Source organism: Nyctibius grandis, chromosome 11 (genome assembly GCF_013368605.1).
Source record: "Nyctibius grandis isolate bNycGra1 chromosome 11, bNycGra1.pri, whole genome shotgun sequence".
Lineage (NCBI taxonomy): Eukaryota > Metazoa > Chordata > Aves > Nyctibiiformes > Nyctibiidae > Nyctibius > Nyctibius grandis.
In genome coordinates this window covers 27,174,598-27,194,859 of record NC_090668.1, presented here as the reverse complement: position 1 = coordinate 27,194,859, position 20,262 = coordinate 27,174,598, and the positions used below count along the sequence as shown (strand labels likewise).

The following is a 20,262-nucleotide window of genomic DNA, read 5'->3' as shown; positions in this document are numbered from 1 at the left end:
TGAAGGGTGCTGCCCAGAGGCTGGGGGTGGAAGGTGGGTGCCTGCGGCTGCCCTGGCTGCCCAGCCTGCTCCTGCTGGGGGTGTTCCCTGCGCACGGCGGGCTGCGTTCTGGTGGGCGGGTGACCCAGGCGCGACTCTCCTTTCCCAGGCCGCGCAGAACCTGATCGTGCTGGCGCGAGAGGAGGCCGGAGCAGAGAAAATCTTCCAGAGCGACGGCGTGCGGCTGCTGACGCAGCTGCTCGACACGGCCAAGGCTGACCTGATGCTGGCGGCCCTGCGCACCCTGGTGGGACTGTGCTCCGGGCACCGCTCCCGGGTAGGTCCCGCCGCGACCCGGCTCCGAAGCGTGTCAGGTCGGGGAGCGTCACTGGCTGCAGCCCCGCTGGGCTGGGGAGCTCTGAGATGTCACCTGCCAGGCCTGAGTTTCTGAGAGCCTTGTCGTGACAGGGAACCGTCCTGATAAGGTGCTGGGAGGCACCAACGCTTCCCCGAAGTCTCCAGCAGATGGTTGTGCTTGTACCTGCAGACCACGGCCATCCTGATGGAGCTGGGGGCCCCTCGTCTCTCAGCAGTGCTGGGTGTGGAGCACGAGCAGGTCTCCCTGGCTGCCTGCAACCTTCTGCACGTGATGTTTGATTCCCTGAAGGAGGGGCTGCAGAAGGACTTCCGTGGCAAGGAGGACGCGGTGGTGCTGGGTGAGTGACGTGGTGGTGCTGGGTGAGTGCCTGCTGCCCTGGCTGGCTGGTGCGGGGTGGGCAGAGCGTGCGGGGAGGTGCTGAGCCACAGCGGGGGCTTCTCCCACTGCCACCTTGTCACTGCGTCCTGCCACAGAGCCGAGGCTCTGGCCAAAGGTTAACACGAGGCTGAGCTGGGAGGCCCCTGGCCATGGCAGCGTCTCCTGCCAGCCTTACCACAGCAGGGGTGAGGCTTGTGCCCAGGGCGCTGACTGCTGGGCACTGTCTCTTCTGGAAGATTCCTCCAAGGACCTGAAACTGCTGATCAAGCACCTCTTGGAGCTGCTGGCACTGGAGGGGGCCTCTGCGCACGGCCGAGACAACGCCCTCAACCTGCTCATCAAGGTGGTGCCCAGGAAGTCGCCGAAGGAGAGCAACAACAGCCTGAGCCTCTGGGTGATCGACCAGGGTGAGCAGAGCAGCCTGCAGCACCCCATGGGGCACTGTGCCCCTCCATCTCGGGGTGCCACGCGCCTCGGCTCTGCCCGTGTGCCCTGCTCGGCTCCTTGCTGGCTGTCTGACCTCCGCACCCTCCCAGGCCTGAAGAAGATCCTGGAGGTGGGCAGCGCGGTGTGCGGCACCCCGGGCAGCCTGCCCGTGACGGAGAACAGCCGGATGAGCGCCTCGGTGCTGCTGAGCAAGCTCTACGACGACCTGAAATGCGACGCCGAGAGGGAGAACTTCCACCACTTGTGCGAGGACTACGTGAGGTGAGCCTGGGCGTCCCTGGGAGCAGGACGGGGTTCGGTCTCGTACAGCCAGCAGCCTTCTGGGGAAGGAGCAGCCCCCCGTCCCCAGATGGTTTTGTTCTCGGTGAAGGGGGCCTGTGAGAACCGCGTGAAGTTCAACAAGGCCAAGTGCAAGGTCCTGCACGTGGGTCGGGGCAATCCCAAGCACAAACCCAGGCTGGGCGGAGAATGGATTGAGAGCAGCCCTGAGGAGAAGGGCTTGGGGTGATGGGTGATGAGAAGCTCACCATGAGCCGGCAACGTGCGCTGGCAGCCCAAAGCCAACGGTGTCCTGGGCTGCATCCCCAGCAGCGTGGCCAGCAGGTCAGGGAGGGGATTCTGCCCCTCTGCTCCGCTCTCGGGAGACCCCCCTGCAGTGCTGCGTCCAGCTCTGGGGCCACCAACAGAAAAAGGACACGGAGCTGTTGGAGCGAGTCCAGAGGAGGCCACGGAGATGCTCCGAGGGCTGGAGCCCCTCTGCTCTGGAGACAGGCTGAGAGAGCTGGGGCTGTTCAGCCTGGAGAAGAGAAGGCTCCGGGGAGACCTTCTAGCACCTTCCAGTGCCTGAAGGGGCTACAGGAAAGTGGGAGAGGGGCTTTTTACAAGGGCATGGAGTGATAGGATGAGGGGGGATGGTTTTAAACTGAACGAGGGTAGATTTAGATGAGATATGAGGAAGAAATTCTTTGCTGTGAGGGTGGTGAGAGCCTGGCCCAGGTTGCCCAGAGCAGCTGTGGCTGCCCCCTCCCTGGCAGTGTTCAAGGCCAGGTTGGATGGGGCTGGGAGCAACCTGGTCTGGTGGAAGGTGTCCCTGCCCGTGGCAGGGGGGTGGAGCTGGATGGGCTTTGAGGTCCCTCCCAACCCAAACCAGTCTGTGATTCTATAAACGCAGGTTGCAGACCCCCTGGAGCCCTGCAGGGAGGGCTGCGTGCGGGTGGGATCAGCCTTGTCCTGCCCGGTGGTCTTCCCCTGCAGGAGCTGGTTCGAGGGGCACGAGCTGGCCGGGAAGCTGCGGGCCATCCAGGCGGTGTCGTGCCTGCTGCAGGGCCCCTCGGAGGCGGGGAACAGGGCGCTGGAGCTGGAGGGGATCATGGACAGCGTGCTGTCCCTCTGCGCCTCGGTGCGCGAGGCCCACCAGCTGGTCGCGGTGGAGGCGCTGATCCACGCCGCTGACAAGGCCAAGCGCGCCTCCTTCATCACGGCCAACGGCGTCAGCCTGCTCAAGGACATCTACAAGCACAGCGAGAGAGACAGCATCCGCATCCGGGCGCTGGTGGTGAGCGCGGCGGGGCCGGGGGGGGGGTGGCCGCGGGGCCCCCAGCGCTGTCCCCTCCCTGCCGGGGGGTCACCGTGGCCGTCCCCGCAGGGGCTCTGCAAGCTGGGGTCCGCCGGAGGCACCGACTTCAGCATGAAGCAGTTCGCCGAGGGCTCCACCATGAAACTGGCCAAGCAGTGCCGCAAGTGAGCGGGGCCGGTGCGGGGAGGGGGCGTCCAGGCAGGGCACCCACCCCCCCCCAGCCCGGGCTCACCCAGCCCCGCTCCCAGGTGGCTCTGCAACGAGGGCATCGACGCGGGCACGCGGCGCTGGGCGGTGGAGGGCCTGGCCTACCTCACCTTCGACGCGGACGTCAAGGAGGAGTTTGTGGAGGACAAGGCGGCGATGCAGGCCATGTTCCAGCTGTCCAAGGTGCTTGCTGTGCCCGGTGGCGGGGGCACCGGGTGGCGGGAGCCCTGGCACTGGGGAAACGGGGTTGTGGGGCTCGTGCTGTGGGGCTGGGGTGTGTGGAAGGGGCCCGGAGGTGCTGGGTGGGCTCGAGCCCTGGGTGTGTGTGTGATGGGTGCCCCGCTGTCGCTGCAGTCGGAGGACAGGAGCGTGCTCTACGCGGTGGCCTCCACACTCGTGAACTGCACCAACAGCTACGACCACGAGGAGCCGGACCCCCAGATGCTGGAGCTGGCCAAGTACGCCAAGCAGCACATTCCTGAGCAGCACCCCAAGGTGAGCCGGGAGCCCTGGCCCCGGGGCAGAGCATGTGGGTGGGCAGAGCCGGGGGTCCCGGGTGGGCGCAGGGTGTCCGTGGGGCCTTCAGGGGTGAGGTCGGAGGTGGCGTCAGGCTGGTGCCACCGAGCCGAGCAGTGACCCTGCCTGTGGCACAGGACAAGCCGGACTTTGTGAAGCGCCGGGTGCGGAAGCTGCTGGCGGCTGGCGTGGTGTCGGCGCTGGCCTGCATGGTGAAGAGCGAGAACCCCGCGCTCACCAGCTCCTGCCGGGAGCTGATCTCCAGGTACGGGCATGCGGGGGGGTGGCACAGCAGGAGCTGAGTCTGGGGGCTGCCTGCGGTGAGCGCAGGCGCTCGGAGCCCAGAGGGGGTGTCCGGCAGCCCGGCCCCACTGCGGGGTGTGGGTGTGCTGGGACCTGCCGTGGCCAGTCCCTGACTCCAGCTGCTCCCACGTCATCCCCAGGGTGTTCCTGGCGCTGGTGGAGGAGGCGGACGACCGGGGCCGTGTGGTTGCGCAGGGAGGAGGCAAGGTGAGGGGACGGAGGCAAGGTGAGGGGACAGGCTCCGGTGCGGTGCTGGGGCTCTGGGGGGTGGCCGTGGCTTGGCAGGGACCACACTGGCTCCCTCGTACACGGGACGTGGGAAAGCTGCGGCTGCTGCGAGCTGGCTGCTGCCTCTGCCCGCAGGCTCTCATCCCGCTGTCCCTGGAGGGCACCGAGGTGGGGCAGACCAAGGCGGCGCAGGCCCTGGCGAAGATCACCATCACCTCCAACCCCGAGATGGCGTTCCCCGGAGAGCGGGTGAGCGTCGCCGGCGGGGGTTGGCATGGGAGCCGTGGCAGGGATGGAGCCATGGCAGGGGCTCACCGCCCAGCCTGTGCCCGCTCTCGGGCCGAGCAGCGCGAGGAGGGGCTGCCCTGGCAGGACGTGCCCCGGTCCCTGTGCAGCATCTGGGACAGTGTTGGCTTTGGCTTCTCCTCGCCCACCAGGACAGGGCTCGGCGGCCCTGGGGCTACAGGAGGGCTGGTGATCCGAGGCAGGGTCTGAGCTGCACGAGCTGCCAGCGTGGGTTTGCCCTTCCCTGGGAGGTGGCGAGACCCCTGGAGCTCCCCACGAAGGCCCGAGGTCTGACCATGGGCGCAGCTCTGCCCTAAGGCTGGGCTCGGGGCTCCCTGCTCCACAGGGCACAGGGTCCCTGCCCTTTCCTCAGGGTCCAAGCCCCCACTGCTGTCCCCGCAGATCTACGAGGTGGTCCGGCCCCTGGTGAGCCTCCTGCACCTCCAGCGCTCGGGCCTGGAGAACTTCGAGGGGCTCATGGCGTTAACCAACCTGGCGGGCATCAGCGAGAGGCTGCGGTAGGGGCGGTGGGGCCAGCGCGGAGCTGGAGGGGGCCTGTCCCGTCCCTGCGTGCCCCGGGGGCGTGCTGCCGTGGCGGGGGAGCGCTCATGGCCACCCCCCCGCAGGCAGAAGATCCTGAAGGAGAAGGCTGTGCCCATGATCGAGGGGTACATGTTTGAGGAGCACGAGCTGATCCGGCTGGCTGCGACCGAGTGCATGTGCAACATGGCCCTGAGCAAGGAGGTGAGGGCTGGGCTGAGCGGCGGCGCGGGGCTCCCGGCCCCCTGTGCCCCCCCCACCGGCCCCCCCTCCTCTGCAGGTGCAGGAGCTGTTCCTGGCGGAGGGCAGCGACCGGCTGAAGCTGATGGTCCTGTACAGCGGGGAGGAGGACGAGAAGCTGCGGCGGGCGGCCTCGGGGACCCTGGCCATGCTGACCGCCCTGCACCCCCCCATCTGCAAGCGCATCCCCCAGGTGGTGAGTGCCCGGCGGTGGGGTGGGGGCACCCAGGACCCCCTGGGACAGCACCCAGGGTCCCATAGTCCCTCCCCTGGGGTCCTGGAGCTGTGTCCCCATGCTGGGACGGAGCAACCTGTCCTGACCTTGGCCTAACTCTGAGCCAGGGCTGGGGGTGTCGGGGCCATGGGGGCTGCGGGGAGCTGGCCCCCGTGGCGGGGGGTGGCACTGAGGGCAGCCCCGCTCCCCCCGCAGACGGTGCACTGGCTGGAGATCCTGCAGGCCCTGCTGCTGAGCCCCAGCGCCGAGCTGCAGCACCGCGGCGCCGTGGTGGTGATGAACATGGTGGCGGCCGCGCAGGAGCTGGCGGAGCAGCTCATGGCCAGCGAGATGCTGGAGATCCTCTCGGTGCTCGCCAAGGACAAGGACAAGCCGCGCGTGGCCCAGGCGGCCCAGGAGAGCCTGGCGCAGGCCGTGGCTTACGGCCTCATCAAGCCCAGCCTGGGCCAGGAGTGAGGGGCTGCGGGGGGGCTGCCGCACACGCTGCGCCGGGCTGCTGCTCACTGGCTGCTCGGGGAGGACTGGGGACCAGTTGGGGACCAGTTGGGGACCGGCTGGGGTCCTGGCCGCCCGCGGGAGCTGGCACGCTGCTGCGTGGGGCTGGGGTCGTGGCTGCGCTCGGGGGCACCTGCCCGGTGCCCCGGGGCGAGGGGGAGGACGGGGCTCACCGCTGCCTCTGCCACCCTTTGCCTTAACCGGGGGGTCCGGGGCCCGGTACGGCGGCGGGCCCGCCCGGGGACACTAAAGCTGCTCTTGGACCACGGACCCGGCTCTGCCCGTTACTCCGCCCGCCGCACCGCCCCCACCGCCGCCCCCTCCCCTCGGGGCCGCCCCCCTCCCGGTGCCGGCGCCTCCCTCCCGGTGCCGGCCCCGCCCCCCCGCCATGGCGGCCCCGTGCCGCGCGTGGCTCGTGTTCGGTTTCAGCCCGGAGGAGGCGGCGGGGGAGCCGGATCCGGGCCCGGGCCCGCGGCGGCTGGAGCCGGGCCCCGGCGGGATCCGCCGCGTGTGGCCGGCCTGGAGCTACGTGGTCGTGGAGACCGGTGAGAGACCGCCCGGCCCGGCCCGCCGGTGCTGCCCCGGGGCCGGTGCTCGGAGCCCCGCTCGGCCGGTGCCCCGCGTCCCTGCTCCTCCCGCCGGGCGCCCGGTTCCCCCCTCCGCTCCCCCGGGACGGCGGGCCCCTTCCCCCCCACCCCGCGCCACGGCGCCGGTCCCCTCGTTCTGTCTCGTACGCCCTGTCCCCAGATGCCGGTTCCCCCGGGATGTCCCCCCTCCCACGGCGCCGGTTCCCCCGGGATGTCCCCCCTCCCTCCCCGGCATGTCCCGCCGCGTCCCCCCGCTGCCGGATCTCAGGAGCGGAGCCCCCCCTCGCCGGTGCTGGCCCCCGGGACGTGCGTGTGTGTGTCCGTGCGGTCCCCCGGGGTGTCTCCGTCCCCCCCCGCCTCCCGTCGGTGCCGGTCCCCCCGGGGTGTCGTGTCCCCCCCCCTCCAGTGCCGGTCCCCCCGGGATTCCCCAGCCCCAGGATGCCCTTCCCGTCGGTACCGGTCCCCCCGGGATTCTCCCCCGCCCCGCAATACCGGTCCCTCCGGCCCCCCCGGCCGCCGCTGACGGCCCCCCCCGCGCAGGTGCGGGGCTGGAGGTGCGGAGCGCGGGGCTGCGGCGGCGGCTGCGGGGCTGGGCCGAGGCGCTGCCCTCGGAGACGCACCTGGTGCTGCGGCGGGCGGCGGCGGCACGGGCCTGGCCGCGGGCGGCGGCGGTGCGGGGCGCGCTGCGGGGCCCCCCCGCATGGAGCCGGGCGCTGCCGCCCGCGCCCCGCCGCCCCCCGCCGCTGCCGCTGCTGCCCGGCGGCTTCGCCACCCCCCGGCCGCCCTTCTTCGCCCCGCTGCCCCCCGAGGTGCGGGTCCGCGGGCTGGCCCTGGGCCACGAGCACGCCGTGGCCGTGGGCACCGCCGGGGAGGTCTACGCGTGGGGGGGCGGCAGGTGAGCGGGGGGTGCGGGTGTGGGGGGCTCCCGCCCCGCGGGGAGGGTGCGAGGGCACCCAGGGGGGGTACGGGGTGTGGGAAGGGGGTACAGGGGGATGGCAGCAGGCTCGATGGGCGGTGAGGATGAGGAGGGACGGCAGGAGGCTGTGGCAGGGAGGGGGAGTAAGGACATGGTGGGGGGACACGGGGAGGTGACGCAGGGACGGGTGCTGAGTGTGCTGGGGGGGGACACAGAGTGATGGGGGGTGCAAAGGGGGTGTGGGGATACGGGAGGGACTGCAGGGGTGCAGGTGAGAGGATGTCGGGGTGGGGGGGTCACCTCAGGGGCTGAGCCCCCCCGTGAGCTGGCAGGTTCACGTTTCTGTAGTGTTGGTTGATTAATCAACATGGTAAAATAATGTAATAAAGTGATTCCACGACCAGTAAACAAATTGTCTAGTGAGCTCACCCCTTGGTACTCCATGATCCTGTTATCCTTCATGGTGCTGCACATAATTACTGAGCTACAATTAATAACTCTTGAGCCATCTTCATTACATACAAATGCTGTTGAGTTACAGCCCCTTCTCCTTTCCCTCCGTCCTCCTGCGCTGCCTGGGGTTAGGGTGTGAGTCTGTCCCTCCTCACCTTCCTGTGCTGCTTGGTGCCAGGGATGCGGGTGGGGGCACGGGGGAGCGGGGAAGGGTCTGGGGGTGCAGCAGGGACAGAGGTATTGGGGTGCAAGCCCGTCCCTCCTCACCCTCCAGCATCACTCGGTGTTAGTCCACCCCTCTCGGCTCTCCCACACCGCGTCTTCACGCCAGCGGGGTGATGGAGGGGCCAGCGGGTCGTCCCTCAGACGGTTCCCTGTTGGACCCAATTTTGTTATCGTACCCAAATCTGGCATTTCTCACGCTATAACTGAGTGATCTCAGCCTCGTGATTGTACCCGGGGCACCCTCCCTGAAGGGTGCTCACAGTCCCCCCCTCCCCGTGACCGCCTCCCTCCCACGCTGATGGGATCTGATGGCCCTCGGGCAGCCCTGTCTCCTCCGTGGGTGCTGGGGCTGCGGCTCCTGCGGGCCTGTGGCTTGTGGCCCTGTCGGGGCGGCCTCCGAGGGCACCTGGGTCTCTGTGTGACCACTGAGGTCCCCACGGCCCCTCCTGGCTGGCTCTGCTGTGGTGTTCAGGATGCCCAAGCACATCACCCTCCCGCCTGGCCCCGCAGCGCTGCTCCCGTGGTACCCAGCGCTGGATGTGCGTGGTGATAAAGGTCGATTCTCGCAGGGTGTGGTACCCTCATGTTGGCTCATGGGGAACTTGGTGTCCACCAGAGCTCCCAGGTCCTTCTCTGCAGAGCTGCTCTCCAGCAGGTCAGCCCCCAGCCTGTACCGTCGTATGGGGTTATTCCTCCCAAAGTGCAGGACCCTACACTTGCCTTTGTTGAATTTCATGAGGTTCCTCTCCCCAGCTCTCCAGCCTGGCCAGGTCTCGCTGAATGTCAGCACGGCCTGCTGGGGCATCGGCCACCCCTCCCAGTTTGGTGTCATCAGCAAACTTGCTGAGGGTACGCTCTGTTCCTTCGTCCAGGTCATTGATGAATAAGTTGAACAGGACCGGACCCAGTACTGACCCTGGGGCACACCACTAGCCACAGGCCTCCATCTAGACTCAGCACCACTGATCACAACCCTCTGAGCTCTGCCATTCAGCCAGTTCTCGATCCACCTCACTGTCCACTCATCCAACCCACACTGCCTGAGCTTTCCTACGAGAATGTTGTGGGAGACAGTGGCAGAAGCCTTGCTGAAGTCAAGGTAGACAACATCCATGGCTCTCCTCTCATCTACCCAGCCAGTCATGTCCTCATAGAAGGCCATCAGATCGCTCAAGCATGATTCCCCCTTGGTGAATCCATGTTGATGGCTCCTGATAACCTCCTTCTCCTCCACGTGCTTAGAGATGACATCCAGAATGAGCTGTTCCATCACCTTTCCAGGGATGGAGGTGTGGCTGACTGGCCTGTAGTTGCCTGGGTCCTCCTTCCTGCCCGTTTTGAAGACTGGAGTGGCACTGGCTTTCCTGCAGTCCTCAGGCACCTCTCCTGGTCTCCACGACCTTTCGAAGATGATGGAGGGTGGCTTGGCAATAACATCTGCCAGCTCCCTCAGCACTCGTGGGTGCATCCCATCGGGGCCCATAGATGTGTGGGTGTCCAGTTTGCCTAAATGATCTCTAACCTGATCCTCTTCAATCAAGGGAAAGTCCATCTGCAGCCACCACCATCAGCTTGTCCTTCTTGCTGTCCCTCCAGAGAGAAGGTTTCTACATGTATGAGCATGTATTTTAGGCTTAACTTTCTGGCACAAACTGGCCGCTCTGGTTGAGCTTTGGTTGTTGGACAAGGCTGAGATGCCCCAACACATCCCAGTGCCGCGTCCCGCCATGTTATAGCTCTTCTGCATAATGTCATGAAGGTCCTGGTCCTGCTCAAGCCTTGGTAGCCCCTCTCTTCCCGCAGCCGGTGGACGCCCCCAGCTGCGTGCCCGTGCAGGATTTCTCAGGCTGGGCAGCGTGTGGCTCTGGGTCCTGCCCCACGTAGCCCACGCGAGCAGCCCCCTCCGTGTGCCTGCCATGTGAAACCCTCGTCGTGGTGGCTGGTGCCACCTGGGTGAGCCCAGACTTGTCCCCTCGTGGCCTCCCCGTTAAAGAAAATTGTCTGAGTCCGGGTCTCTGGGTTTGCTGACTCTATTGAGCAGCTCAGAAGTGAACCCACCACTCAGTGAGTGGTAGTGAACAACACAAACTCTCTGCCTTAGATACTTTTCAGAACACATGATGTAAGACATAAAGTCTTTAGTACTTCTCCACAAGTGCTTCCAGAACCTTTTCGGCTGTTAAAAATCCCCCACGATCTCCTGTCTCAGCTGGTTCTTGTCGTCCTGTTCCACGTCATCATTCTGGCTGTGACGTCTTCAGGGTCCCCTTGGTCACTCCTCTCCTTGTTCATCTTCTGCACACACAGATTTTGTTACCCTTGATTTTCAAGAAGGCGTCAGGATGTTCTCTTAACTATAAGCTGAGCAGTTTTCTACCTCTGTAGTCTCATGCTCTTCTGATAAATGCTTATTTTCCAGCCAATTATCTTTTGTTATATCTAAATTTCTAAGAAACTGCTGATTAACTCAACTGGGTTTTAAGCCAGCCCTGGAGGGGGCTGTACAAGGGCTCAATGGTTGCCAAGTGGTTCTCAGGCTTTCTGAGCACCTGTGGAATTGTTTCCTTATTAATTTTTATCTAGCCTAAATTCTTTGATCTAAACATAAAGCAAATCATTTATCTTCTTCTACAATACCTCCTTCTGTTTTTATTGCATCCCTGCGATCTATCTATAGCTCCACATTGCATTGTCTAATTTCTGTATCATAGAAGAAAAGCGAGTTACACAACATTGCAGCAAAACAATTAAACAGTCATCGGTGTAGCAACAATTATAAGTGCTATCATCAATTTCTTCATCTAAGTAGACAGCTTAGGGAACCAAGAAGTCAACCAAGAAAACACCTCTGAAAAACATCCCGAGAAGTATCATCCTTCAACACTTGTTGCACTAAAACTCCCCAAATTTAATGAAGATCAGTTAACGATCCTCCTGAATGGGCCAGGTGCACACAACAATTACATTCACCACATACACACTCCCCCTGTGATGGTGGGATCATACCCAGGGCCATCCGGGTTTATAAAGTGATCTTTGAAAGTTCTGTTGTGTCCCTCTGTAATGCCGTCAGGCCACGTGCTCTGTGGTTTGCCAATTTTTCAGTTATTTCCCCAGAAATACTCGATTGCCTTCTCTGGTTCGTTTACTCCTAATGAGGGTATAAACCATCTAACAAATGAATGAAATTCTGAAGGTCCATCAATCAATGGATCACTTGTTTGTTTATTCCCATTTAAAAAGGGACGACGCCAAATTGGTGCTTCCACAGCTTTGGAGAGAATTTCTAAACGAGTGGCAAGGAGTCCTAAAGAACAAATTCCTCCCCATCGTGGAGGTAAAGCCTTACAGGCCTTTTTCCCACAAAGCCAAAAGACTCCTAAAGCACTAGGACCACCTCAACTAATTTCTATTCCTGGTCGAATAGTCGGATTTCCTTTAAAAGTGTGATGATTTTGAGTTCTGATGTCAGGTGGGTGACATCTCTGTGTACAAGACACATAAGATTTGTTATTACATTTTGGAAAAAATCTATATCCCATACCTGTTCTTCATAATGCTCAGAATAGGTAATATTTTCCCAAAAGGCTTCCCAATTTGATTATTTTGGAATTGGAATTCCAATTAATTCGAGTCCTTCATTTGCTGATTTAGGTAAAGCCACACACACAGCCAACGTCCTGCCAAATTCGAGTTCTCAGAGAAGGGTTTCATTAAGGCAACGGGGGTGTTATCCATTCAAGTCCTTTTGACTTGGAGCGAGTGCAGAGGAGGGCGACCAAGCTGGGGAAGGGTCTGGAGGGTCTGACCTGTGAGGAACGGCTGAGGGAGCTGGGGGTGTTTAGCCTGGAGAAGAGGAGGCTCAGAGGTGACCTTAGTGCAGTCTACACCTACCTGAAGGGAGGTTGTAGCGCAGTGGGAGTCGGCCTCTTCTCCCGGGCAACCAGCGCTAGGACAAGAGGACACAGCCTCAAGCTTGGCCAGGGGAGGGTCAGGTTGGACATTAGGAAGCATTTCTTCTCAGCAAGGGTCATTAGGCATTGGAAGGGGCTGCCCAGGGAGGTGGGGGAGTCACCATCTCTGGAGGGGTTTAAGAAAAGCCTGGACATGGCACTTAGTGCCCTGGTCTAGTTGCCATGGTGGTGTCAGGGCCATGGTTGGACTCGATGAGCCCAGAGGGCTCTTCCAACCTCAGTGATTCTGTGATTCTGTGACTGGTTTTGAGTCAATACTTGTGGTGTTGCTCCTCACTAATTGTTTCATTAGGGTGAACGTGGGATGAGTATGGGAATTCTGAGTGCGTGACATGGGCTGGGTCAGCAGCAGGAGGGGCTGGGTGCGGAGCGGGGCTCAAGGCAGGGAGGCACGAGGGCTGGAGGCAGTGGGGGGGTGTCTGTCTGTCTGTCTGTCCATTGTCTGTGTCTCCCTGCAGGCACGGGCAACTTGGCCACGGGAGCCTGGAGCCGGAGCCGCAGCCACGGCTGGTGGAGGCCCTGGCCGGCGTGCCGATGTGGGCGGTGGCGGCCGGCGGGTGGCATTCGGCCAGCGTCAGCGGTGAGGGGCACGGGTGGGCTGGGGGGGCCCGGCGGGACCCGTTCCCCCCAGGGCTGAGCTGATGCCCTCCCACCCCGCAGAGGCAGGAGACCTGTACGTGTGGGGCTGGAACGAGTCGGGGCAGCTGGCCCTGCCCGCCAAGGCACTGGCCAAGGCGCGGGCACGGGATGAGGACGTGGGCGCAGGTGAGGGTGCTGCTGGGGGGGGGCTGGGGCAGCACTGGGCCCCTGCACAGCCACGTGGGGCTGGCGTGGGTCAGCCCCGGCAGGGCCCCGGTCGCTGCCTGGAGCTGAGGGTCGGCTCTGCCCCAGGGGACGCGGAGCTGAGGCCTCGCGGGGACGAGGACGCCGCCTTCATTTCCATCCAGGCCTTCCCGGCGCTGCTGGATCTGCCGCAGGACCTGGAGGTCAGCGGGGTCGGCTGCGGCTCCCGGCACACGGCCGTCGTCACACGTGAGTGCCCAGCTCAAACACCCCTGCTTTGGGGTGGGGGCTCACCGGGACCCCCGGGGCTGCCCACTGGGTCCCCACTGCCTGACCAGAGCTGTCCCCATTTGCAGGAGGCGGCGAGCTCTACACCTGGGGCTGGGGTAAGTGACACCCCCCACGTCAGAGCAGGACACCCCCTCGGGGGTGCTCCCACACGTGCCCCCCCCCCCAGCCCCTGGGGAACCCGTCCCCCCGCGGGGGCAGAGGCCCCAGGGCCCCATGGTGGCACAAGTGTGGTGTCCACAGGTAAATACGGGCAGCTGGGACACGGGGACAACGCCAGCGCCGACCGCCCGCGCCGCGTCGAGCAGCTGGTGGCCGAGGAGGTGGTGTGCGGGCCCTGGACCACCTACGTCTGTGTGCTGGAGCCCTGAGGGCCCCGCAGCCCCCCCTGCCATGACACAGGACCAGCCCCAGCCCTGTCCTACCCTTGGGGAGGGGGCAGGCAGCCCCCCAGGGTGCTCTGAGCTCCCACCCCGGCGTGGGGCTGGCGCCGGACGTGGCCCGGGCTGCAGCGGGGCTAAAGCAAACAGGGGAGGACTCTGCACATTGTTATGGCTGCAGTGCTGCTCGCCAAGGATGTTCCCAGCTTCCCCCAGGCCCCCCAGAGCCAGCCCCCCCTTAAAGCCATGCCTGACCCTCCTTCTCCCCTCCCAAGGGCCCTTCGGTCACCCCACAGACACACACAGGAGCCGCTCTTTACACATAAATGTATTATTGCCATGAACAGTATATACAGTTACAGAACAAGGGGACAGAACCTGGAGAATAAATAACAACAAGTAGGGGACTGTAGTGATAACAAGGTGCTAATTAGTCATGCTCGGGGACAGACACAGGGACAGAGCAAAGGTGCAAACAGGCCCCCTAAGCCGTGCTCAGAGCAGGTCCTGGGGGCAGGACAAGATGCCCCTTCCCCCTGGCAGGGAAGAAGACCTTGTCCCCCTGCAGTAACACCTCGTAATGCTGGTGAGGGGTGCTCAGGCCCTCCCTGGCACAGGGGAGGGGGCAGAGGGAGCAGGAGGGGACAAGCTGTAGGGCCAGGGGGACTCCAGGAGGATGCTTGGTCAGGCTTACCTCCTGTGAGGGGCCCCGCTGCTTCCTCCAGGGACCCCAGCCCCGCTGCTCCCCCCCCAGGGACCCCCAGCCTCGCAGCCAGGGTGGCAGAGCCAAAGCAAGCCCCCGCTGCAGGAGCTGGCTGCGAGGCTGACAGACACCAGCTCCAGCTGGAGGGGAAGCCTGTGAGCGAAGGCACCGCAGGCAGCTCCCCCCCCTCGGTCCCGTCTGTCCCCGAGCGCGCGCAGCCCCTGCGCTACCCTAACGCGACCGCATACTCTAACCTTTAATCACAAACATTAGCAAAAAAATCCCGAAATAAAAGCAAGTTTTTAAAAGTGACCCTTTCACTCCCTCCCCCCCGGCAGGCAGGACGCCCCTGCCCCGAGAAGCGCCTGGGACCCCGGTAAAAGCAAACCCTCGAGCAGGGGGGGTCGGGGGGGTGCATAGGGCTCCCCCGGAGCGGCGACTCCGGCCCCAGCAGGGGGAAGGTGGCAGGCAGCACCTCAGCAGAAGGCGGTGGTGGCGGTGGAGTTGAGGATGCGGGAGCTGCTGTCAGACCTGGAGGCCTTTGAAAGTTCGCGCTGTGGAAAGAAGGAGGGGATGAGGGGACAGAGGGGGCGGCAGGGACAGAGCTGCTGCTCCCCGCCTCTGGGAAAGCAGGAAGGGCTCCAGGGCAGCGCGGAGGGCAGGGCAGGCTGCTCCCCACCCCTCCTGCTTCAGGAGAGGGCAGGAAAGTGTGGGCAGGGAGTAGCTGAGAAAGAGCTCTGAGCCTGTCAGCTGCCCAGGAGCAGGAGAACCTGCTGCCCTAAGAGCCCCCCAGACATGCTGCATCGAGTGACTGGGACCTTGGGGGCTGGGGGAGACTCTGCTCCAGCAGCTGGAGACAGACCCCCTCGGGAGAGCGGCTGCATCACCGCAGCGGGGCCGTGCCCGTGGCCACGGAGGACTTTGCCCTGCCTGGGGCTGGGGGGTGCCCTCGCCCTCGGGGTTTGGGGTCGTGCCTGTTCCCCCCGGGGCTGCTGGGGGCCTGGGCGACAGGAGCAGTGCCCAGCCTCACCCCTGCACCTCAGCTCGGGGTGCAGAGCCCACAGATCAGCTGCCACAGCAGGGACCCCAGGGGGGCTGTGCAGAGCTGAGCCCCTTGGGGTGCTCTGGGAGGGGGGGCACCCCCCATCGTGCTGCCCAGCGAGGGGAGGTGGGTTTAGAAGAGGTGAATTACCGCAAACTCAGAATAGGTGCTGGCAACAGAATTAACGCTGTGGTTACGCTGGGCAGGGGCTGTGGGGGTGCACCCACCGCTCAGGGGGGTTCCGTTCAGCTGGGACACGTTCTCCTTGTTCCGCTCCCTGCGTCCGGGACGGGGGGGCTTCGCGGCCACGTGGCTGGGGGTCCGAGCCTGGCCAAGCTGCGGGAGGGAGGGACAGTCAGACGGGACACGAGGATCGAGCTGAGCTGGGGAGCTGCGCTGGCTTCGCTGCCTGGAACTCTGCCCTGCCAGAGCGGTTTCAAGCTCCAGGAGCCCTCCAGGGTCTAGGGCCCAGTTCTGACCCCAGAAACATGCAGCACCGCACCCACAGTTTGGAGGTCCCCCACGCCGCCGGCTCAGCACAGAGGAATGGGAGAAATCTGGGCTAGAGGAGGATTTCCTGAATGCTGCTACCACCCTCCTCCTCGCTCAGCTCCCAGAAATACCCTGCCAGGACCCCGGCAGCCCAACACAGCAGGCTACGGGCACAGAGGGGCTCCTGCACCCCCCCAGCTCAGCAGGGCAGGCAGCAACTCAGGGTGTGACACGGCCTCCCGAGCTCCCCCGTCCCCTCCCCACCCAGGGACCCCAGCAAGCCCCTACCTTCCCTCCAGAAGGTGGCAACCGCGCCGTCGGCGAGTGGTAGACGGTTCCCCCGAAAGCCAAGCGGATGGTGCTGTTGGGGGTGGTGCTGGAGATGGAGGTGCTGTTGAGCTGAGGGGAGAAGCAGAGCAGACGTGCCATGGGGGAGCCGGGGGCTGCCCAGAGCTTTCTGCCTCCAGTGCACTGGGGCTGAGGCTGACTGTCCCCAGGGAAAGGCAAGGTGTCCGTGGCCTGGGCCCTTTCCCCGCTTCCACGATGCTGCTGCAGCCCCCAAACCCTCCCCACGGCCCTGCGTGGGGCCGATGCCAGCCCTGGACAAGGCAGGGCCCCAGCACGGCCACGCTGCTCCCCCAGACAGCTTTACCTTCCTTACTTTGCCAGGCGTGTGGGGAGCGAGCACCCGCCGCTTGATGGGGGTCCGGGGGGTGCTTCCGTACTTCATCTCTGCCTCAATCTGGCGGCTTTTCTTCAGGTGCTGCGAGAGAGATCCGCGCTTACCGACCCGAGCAGCGTGGAGCCGCCACACAGGGACGGTGCCAGGGGCAGGGCTGGCTCCTGCCAGCGGGTATTTCAGCAGAGATTTACAGGCCCCAGAGCCGAGCTGCAGCTCTGGCACAGCTGGGACCAGGAAAGGGGCTCAACACACACAGACATCAACAGCAAGGGACACCGGTCCCGCTGTCTGAGGTGACTGCGGACAGAGCCACTTCCAGGCAGAGAGAGAAGGCAGTGAGCCCCAGGCAGCAGGGGCAGGTCCCCCCCCGTGCAGGGCTGGGGTCAGGGCAGCAGAGGCTCCTCCCCATGCTCAGCCTCCCACTCACCCGCTCCTGCTTCTCCTTCTCCTTCTCCATGCGGTACAGCTGCCACTGCTCCGACACGTACTCCATGAACTGCTGCCCCTTCACCAGGAAGGCCCCCTCGCGCTCCTGCTCCCAGGCCTGGACCCTGATCTCCAGCTCCTCCTGCAGCTGAGGACACGAGGGCGGTGCAGAGGCTGCCCTCCCGCCCGCAGCCATCCCCACACCCACAGCAAGGGGCATCTCCCAGCGCTGTGTCCCCCCTCGGTCCACGCTGCGCAGGCCTGGCCGGGGCTACAGCTTCATCTCCAGGGCTGAACCTACCTTGGAAAGAGTCTTCTGCAGCTTTGCTCGCTGCTTCTCTTCCTTCAGCAGGTTCCCCCCGCGGTTGGCGAAGCGACTGGGGTCGGTTGCTTTCCTCTGGTACAGACAGGGGGTCAGGAGAGAACCAAACACGCCACAGCCCCCCCTCACAGACCACACCAGCACCCTGGATACAGCACCCCATCCCCTCACCGACCCACAGGGGTTTCCTAGGGCCGCCCTGGTCTTTCCCAACAGCACTGGGCACACAGGAGCAGAGGTGTGCGCTGCCTGGTGACCAGCCAGGCCACTTTCCTGCCCGGGCAATACCTCCAGCTCCAGGAACAGCTTCCAGTTCTCCTCCCACTTCTGGACGGCCTCAAACAGATCTTTGTGTGTTTCATAGTAGCTCTTCATCTTCACCACCTCAGCGTCGTGGAGCTCGAGCAAGGTCTCTGTGTAGTCCTCTGGAGAGGATACAACAGCACATTCAGGGGGCAACCCCTGCGAGCTGAGGGCAGCCCGCCTCGGCAGCCAGCAGCTGCCACAGGGCAGAGAGCAGGAAGAGCCAGCACCCACCATCGTAATAGGGGCTGAAGCCTGCCCTCTGCTCCTGGCTGTAGAAGCACTTGTCCCAGTAGTGAGCCAGCTCTGCCCGGATCGCCTGCACCACAGACTTCATGTTCTGCAGCTTCAGCTCCTCCAGCCGGTCGGCTTCCAGCTGCAGCTGCGGGCAGGGCGAGAGCAGACTCAGAGAAGGCAGCACGGGGACAAGAGCAGCAGGACAGGATTTGTCCTCCGCTCTCCCTGAGCAAAAGGAGTGCGAAACCCCGAGCTGCCGCCCCCCACCGAGGGCGCAGGAGGGGCCTTACAGCTTTCCTGGTTTTGGCTCTAGAGCCGGTGGTGTGCACGGCAGAGGACTCCCTCTCCTCGGCAGGAACCTGCAGCCTTTCCCACAGCGCCACGATCCTGGAGCGCAGCTCTGCGCACACGGCTTCGTTCAGGGACCGCCGGGCTTCCAGCTGCGGGAGAGCGAGCAGAGGGTCAGCGCCAGGGCAGCCTGCCCCCAAGGGCACCAGGAGGTGCCCACTCCGCTGGATCCAGCGAAGCCACTCGCTCATCTTCCAAGATGTCCCTACAAAAGCTCCTGAAAGGATGCTCTAGCACACAGGCTTGCTGAGAAGCAAACAGTCACCCTTTACATCACGATGCCAACCGCTGCCCGGACCCACCGACAGCCTCCACAGCCAGCAGCGCTGCCTCGGCGCCCCGACGTACCTGCTGCAGGAGGCTCTGGAGGGCTGCAATGTTGTCCGTGGACAAGCAGAAGGCTTCCTCCTCCTCGCACACCACGTCCCGCTCAAAGCTGGTGTCGGGAGTGTGGTCCAGCTCCTCCATCAGGAGGATGATTTGCCGCTTGCTGCTGACGAACTCTTCTCGCCTTTGCTCCTGGAGGTGATGAGTGGCGTTAGAAAGCAGCGAGGACCTCGCGTGCCACCCTGGGCGAGATCCTCGCCCCCTCTCCGCTCACCTTCTCGGCCGTCAGGGAAGCCAAGTGGCGCCTGTAGCGATCCAGGTCCTCCAGGCTGGGCACGGCGTTGCCGTCGATGCAGAACGGGGCCGTGCAGAGGATGTCGCACAGGTCTCGGTCTTGTTCTTGCAGGGCCTTCAGCTCCTGCTTCCTGTCCCTTTTCTGCTTTAGCATCACCTCCACGCGGGTGCGCAGGTTCTTCTCCATCTGCAGGATGGTGGTTTCTTCCTCTGCCTAGAAGAGTCCAGAAATCAGCTCTGTTCTCCACGGCTCTCGCTGACCCGACTCACGCATTTAAGGCTTCTTAAACAAAGACCTGGGACACAAGCCCTAGTTCTGAGCAAGGTGTTCCCCAGAACGGTGCAAACGCAGCAGCAACACGCGAGATGCTGCAGGACACCTGGTCTCCTCACAACCACCTCCCAGCGCCCGAGCTGTGAGGAGCCACAAAGCCTCCGGCTCTACCAAGCTTCAGGAAAAGTGGTTTTGAGGTGACGTTTGCCTTGCGAGCTCCGGCCTCCCCGAGACACCCAGGCAGAGGCCAGGCAGCAGAAGACTGTTGCCAGCAGGATCCCGGGAGTGAAAAGCAACAGCTTACCTCAAAGGGGTCCAGCTGGAGCTCCCTGCAGAGGGTGTCGAGCTCCTTGCGACACAGGGCAATGCTCTTCAGGAGACGCTCCTTCAGGCTCTCCTCCTCCGCCACCATCATGTCCAGGAGACTCTGTGGCACAGGAGCGGTCAGAGAGGCAGGACACGGGGATGGAGAGCGAGAAGGGAACACCCCGGGAGGCCAGGCAGGCCGGAGAGCTGCCGCGGGGCCAAGCGAGGGAAGGGCTGGAGGAAGGGGCAGGCAGTGCGGGGTGCCCAGCAGGGCCGGGCAGCGGCACAGCGATATCCCCAGGTGCTCCCGGCCCCAGCAGGGGCCTCCGGTTGCTCCCGCTACACCTGGCTGGCCCCGTATCCGCAGCCTGGCCCCGGGGCCCCGAGGGAGCGCTCCTGGGTGAGCCCACACCGGGCTGCCGTGGCCCCGGGCCGCGGAGGGGGCTCGCTGCAGCCGCAGGCCCAGTGGCAAGCGACCGTTAGGCTCGAGAGCGGGCCCGGGGACCCGCCGCCCCGGTCGCGGCCCCCCCCCGCCCCGCCTCACCTTGATGTGCTTCTTAACGACTTCGGTGCGCTCCAGGCGCTGCTCCTCGGGGATGCCGATCTCCTCCCAGATGTCCCGCAGCGCCGCCATGGCTCGGTTCAGGCACGACACGGCCTCGGCCGCCAGCACCTCACTGAGGGCACCGGGACCCGCCGGCCGTCAGCCGGGGCCTCCCCGCCCGGTCCCTGCCCGGTCCCTGCCCGCTCCCCCCCGTGCCCCGGCCGCCCCCCGCCCTCTCCCCGGCCCCGCCGCCCCGCTCCCCGCACCTCTTCCTCATGGCGCCCGCTCCCTCTGCGCCCACCGCTCCCTCCGCCGATTCAAACTCGCCCCGCGGACGCGCCGATTGGCTGCTGCCCGCAACGGCGGCGCCGCGCGCCCCGCCCACAACCGCCGCTGGCGCGGCCGGCCCCGCCCCAAGCCGGCCGACAGCCAATAGCAACGAAACACCTTCGGGGCTTCTAACCAATCACAAGCCAGGGCGGCGCCGCAGCGTCCTCACGCCTAACGGCGCTCTGTGTTTGACAGCAGCCACGTGACCTCGGCGGGAG

The 20,262-nt window shown here is 64.6% G+C and overlaps 3 protein-coding genes across 6 annotated transcripts in view; 2 read left to right on the top strand and 1 right to left on the bottom strand.

The window, feature by feature from the left end:
• The window catches only part of UNC45A (unc-45 myosin chaperone A), a 7,850-nt gene extending 1,991 nt beyond the window's left edge, over positions 1 to 5,859 (top strand). For all 3 annotated transcript variants that reach the window (XM_068409960.1, XM_068409962.1, XM_068409961.1), the window contains 15 exons: positions 149 to 316; positions 527 to 695; positions 973 to 1,143; positions 1,273 to 1,444; positions 2,438 to 2,738; positions 2,829 to 2,923; positions 3,008 to 3,149; positions 3,321 to 3,461; positions 3,620 to 3,747; positions 3,926 to 3,992; positions 4,149 to 4,262; positions 4,701 to 4,816; positions 4,925 to 5,042; positions 5,119 to 5,274; positions 5,509 to 5,859. In XM_068409960.1, coding sequence (XP_068266061.1) covers positions 149 to 316; positions 527 to 695; positions 973 to 1,143; positions 1,273 to 1,444; positions 2,438 to 2,738; positions 2,829 to 2,923; positions 3,008 to 3,149; positions 3,321 to 3,461; positions 3,620 to 3,747; positions 3,926 to 3,992; positions 4,149 to 4,262; positions 4,701 to 4,816; positions 4,925 to 5,042; positions 5,119 to 5,274; positions 5,509 to 5,769 — 2,319 coding nt within the window. In that variant the 3' untranslated portion in view covers positions 5,770 to 5,859. The remainder of the gene's footprint in view (positions 1 to 148; positions 317 to 526; positions 696 to 972; positions 1,144 to 1,272; positions 1,445 to 2,437; positions 2,739 to 2,828; positions 2,924 to 3,007; positions 3,150 to 3,320; positions 3,462 to 3,619; positions 3,748 to 3,925; positions 3,993 to 4,148; positions 4,263 to 4,700; positions 4,817 to 4,924; positions 5,043 to 5,118; positions 5,275 to 5,508) is intronic.
• Positions 5,860 to 6,189: 330 nt separating this feature from the next.
• RCCD1 (RCC1 domain containing 1) lies at positions 6,190 to 14,429 on the top strand. Its single transcript, XM_068409965.1, has 7 exons — positions 6,190 to 6,353; positions 6,936 to 7,290; positions 12,422 to 12,543; positions 12,624 to 12,728; positions 12,855 to 12,995; positions 13,103 to 13,132; positions 13,278 to 14,429. The coding sequence occupies exons 1-7, from the start codon at positions 6,197 to 6,199 to the stop codon at positions 13,403 to 13,405; spliced, it is 1,038 nt and encodes a 345-aa protein (XP_068266066.1). The 5' UTR covers positions 6,190 to 6,196; the 3' UTR covers positions 13,406 to 14,429.
• On the bottom strand, positions 14,126 to 20,063 carry PRC1 (protein regulator of cytokinesis 1). Of its 2 annotated transcripts, none has more exons than XM_068409964.1 (14): positions 19,981 to 20,063; positions 19,715 to 19,847; positions 19,169 to 19,291; positions 18,571 to 18,804; positions 18,318 to 18,488; positions 17,912 to 18,061; positions 17,619 to 17,766; positions 17,370 to 17,506; positions 17,061 to 17,156; positions 16,761 to 16,907; positions 16,304 to 16,414; positions 15,940 to 16,050; positions 15,310 to 15,495; positions 14,126 to 14,671 (listed from the first exon to the last, which is right to left on the bottom strand). In XM_068409964.1, exons 1-14 carry the CDS (start codon positions 19,989 to 19,991, stop codon positions 14,594 to 14,596), a joined length of 1,836 nt encoding a protein of 611 aa, XP_068266065.1. In that variant the 5' UTR covers positions 19,992 to 20,063; the 3' UTR covers positions 14,126 to 14,593. The 2 variants fall into 2 exon arrangements, with proteins under 2 accessions (XP_068266065.1, XP_068266064.1); XM_068409963.1 differs by having other exon boundaries at positions 15,387 to 15,495.
• Positions 20,064 to 20,262: the final 199 nt, after the last annotated feature.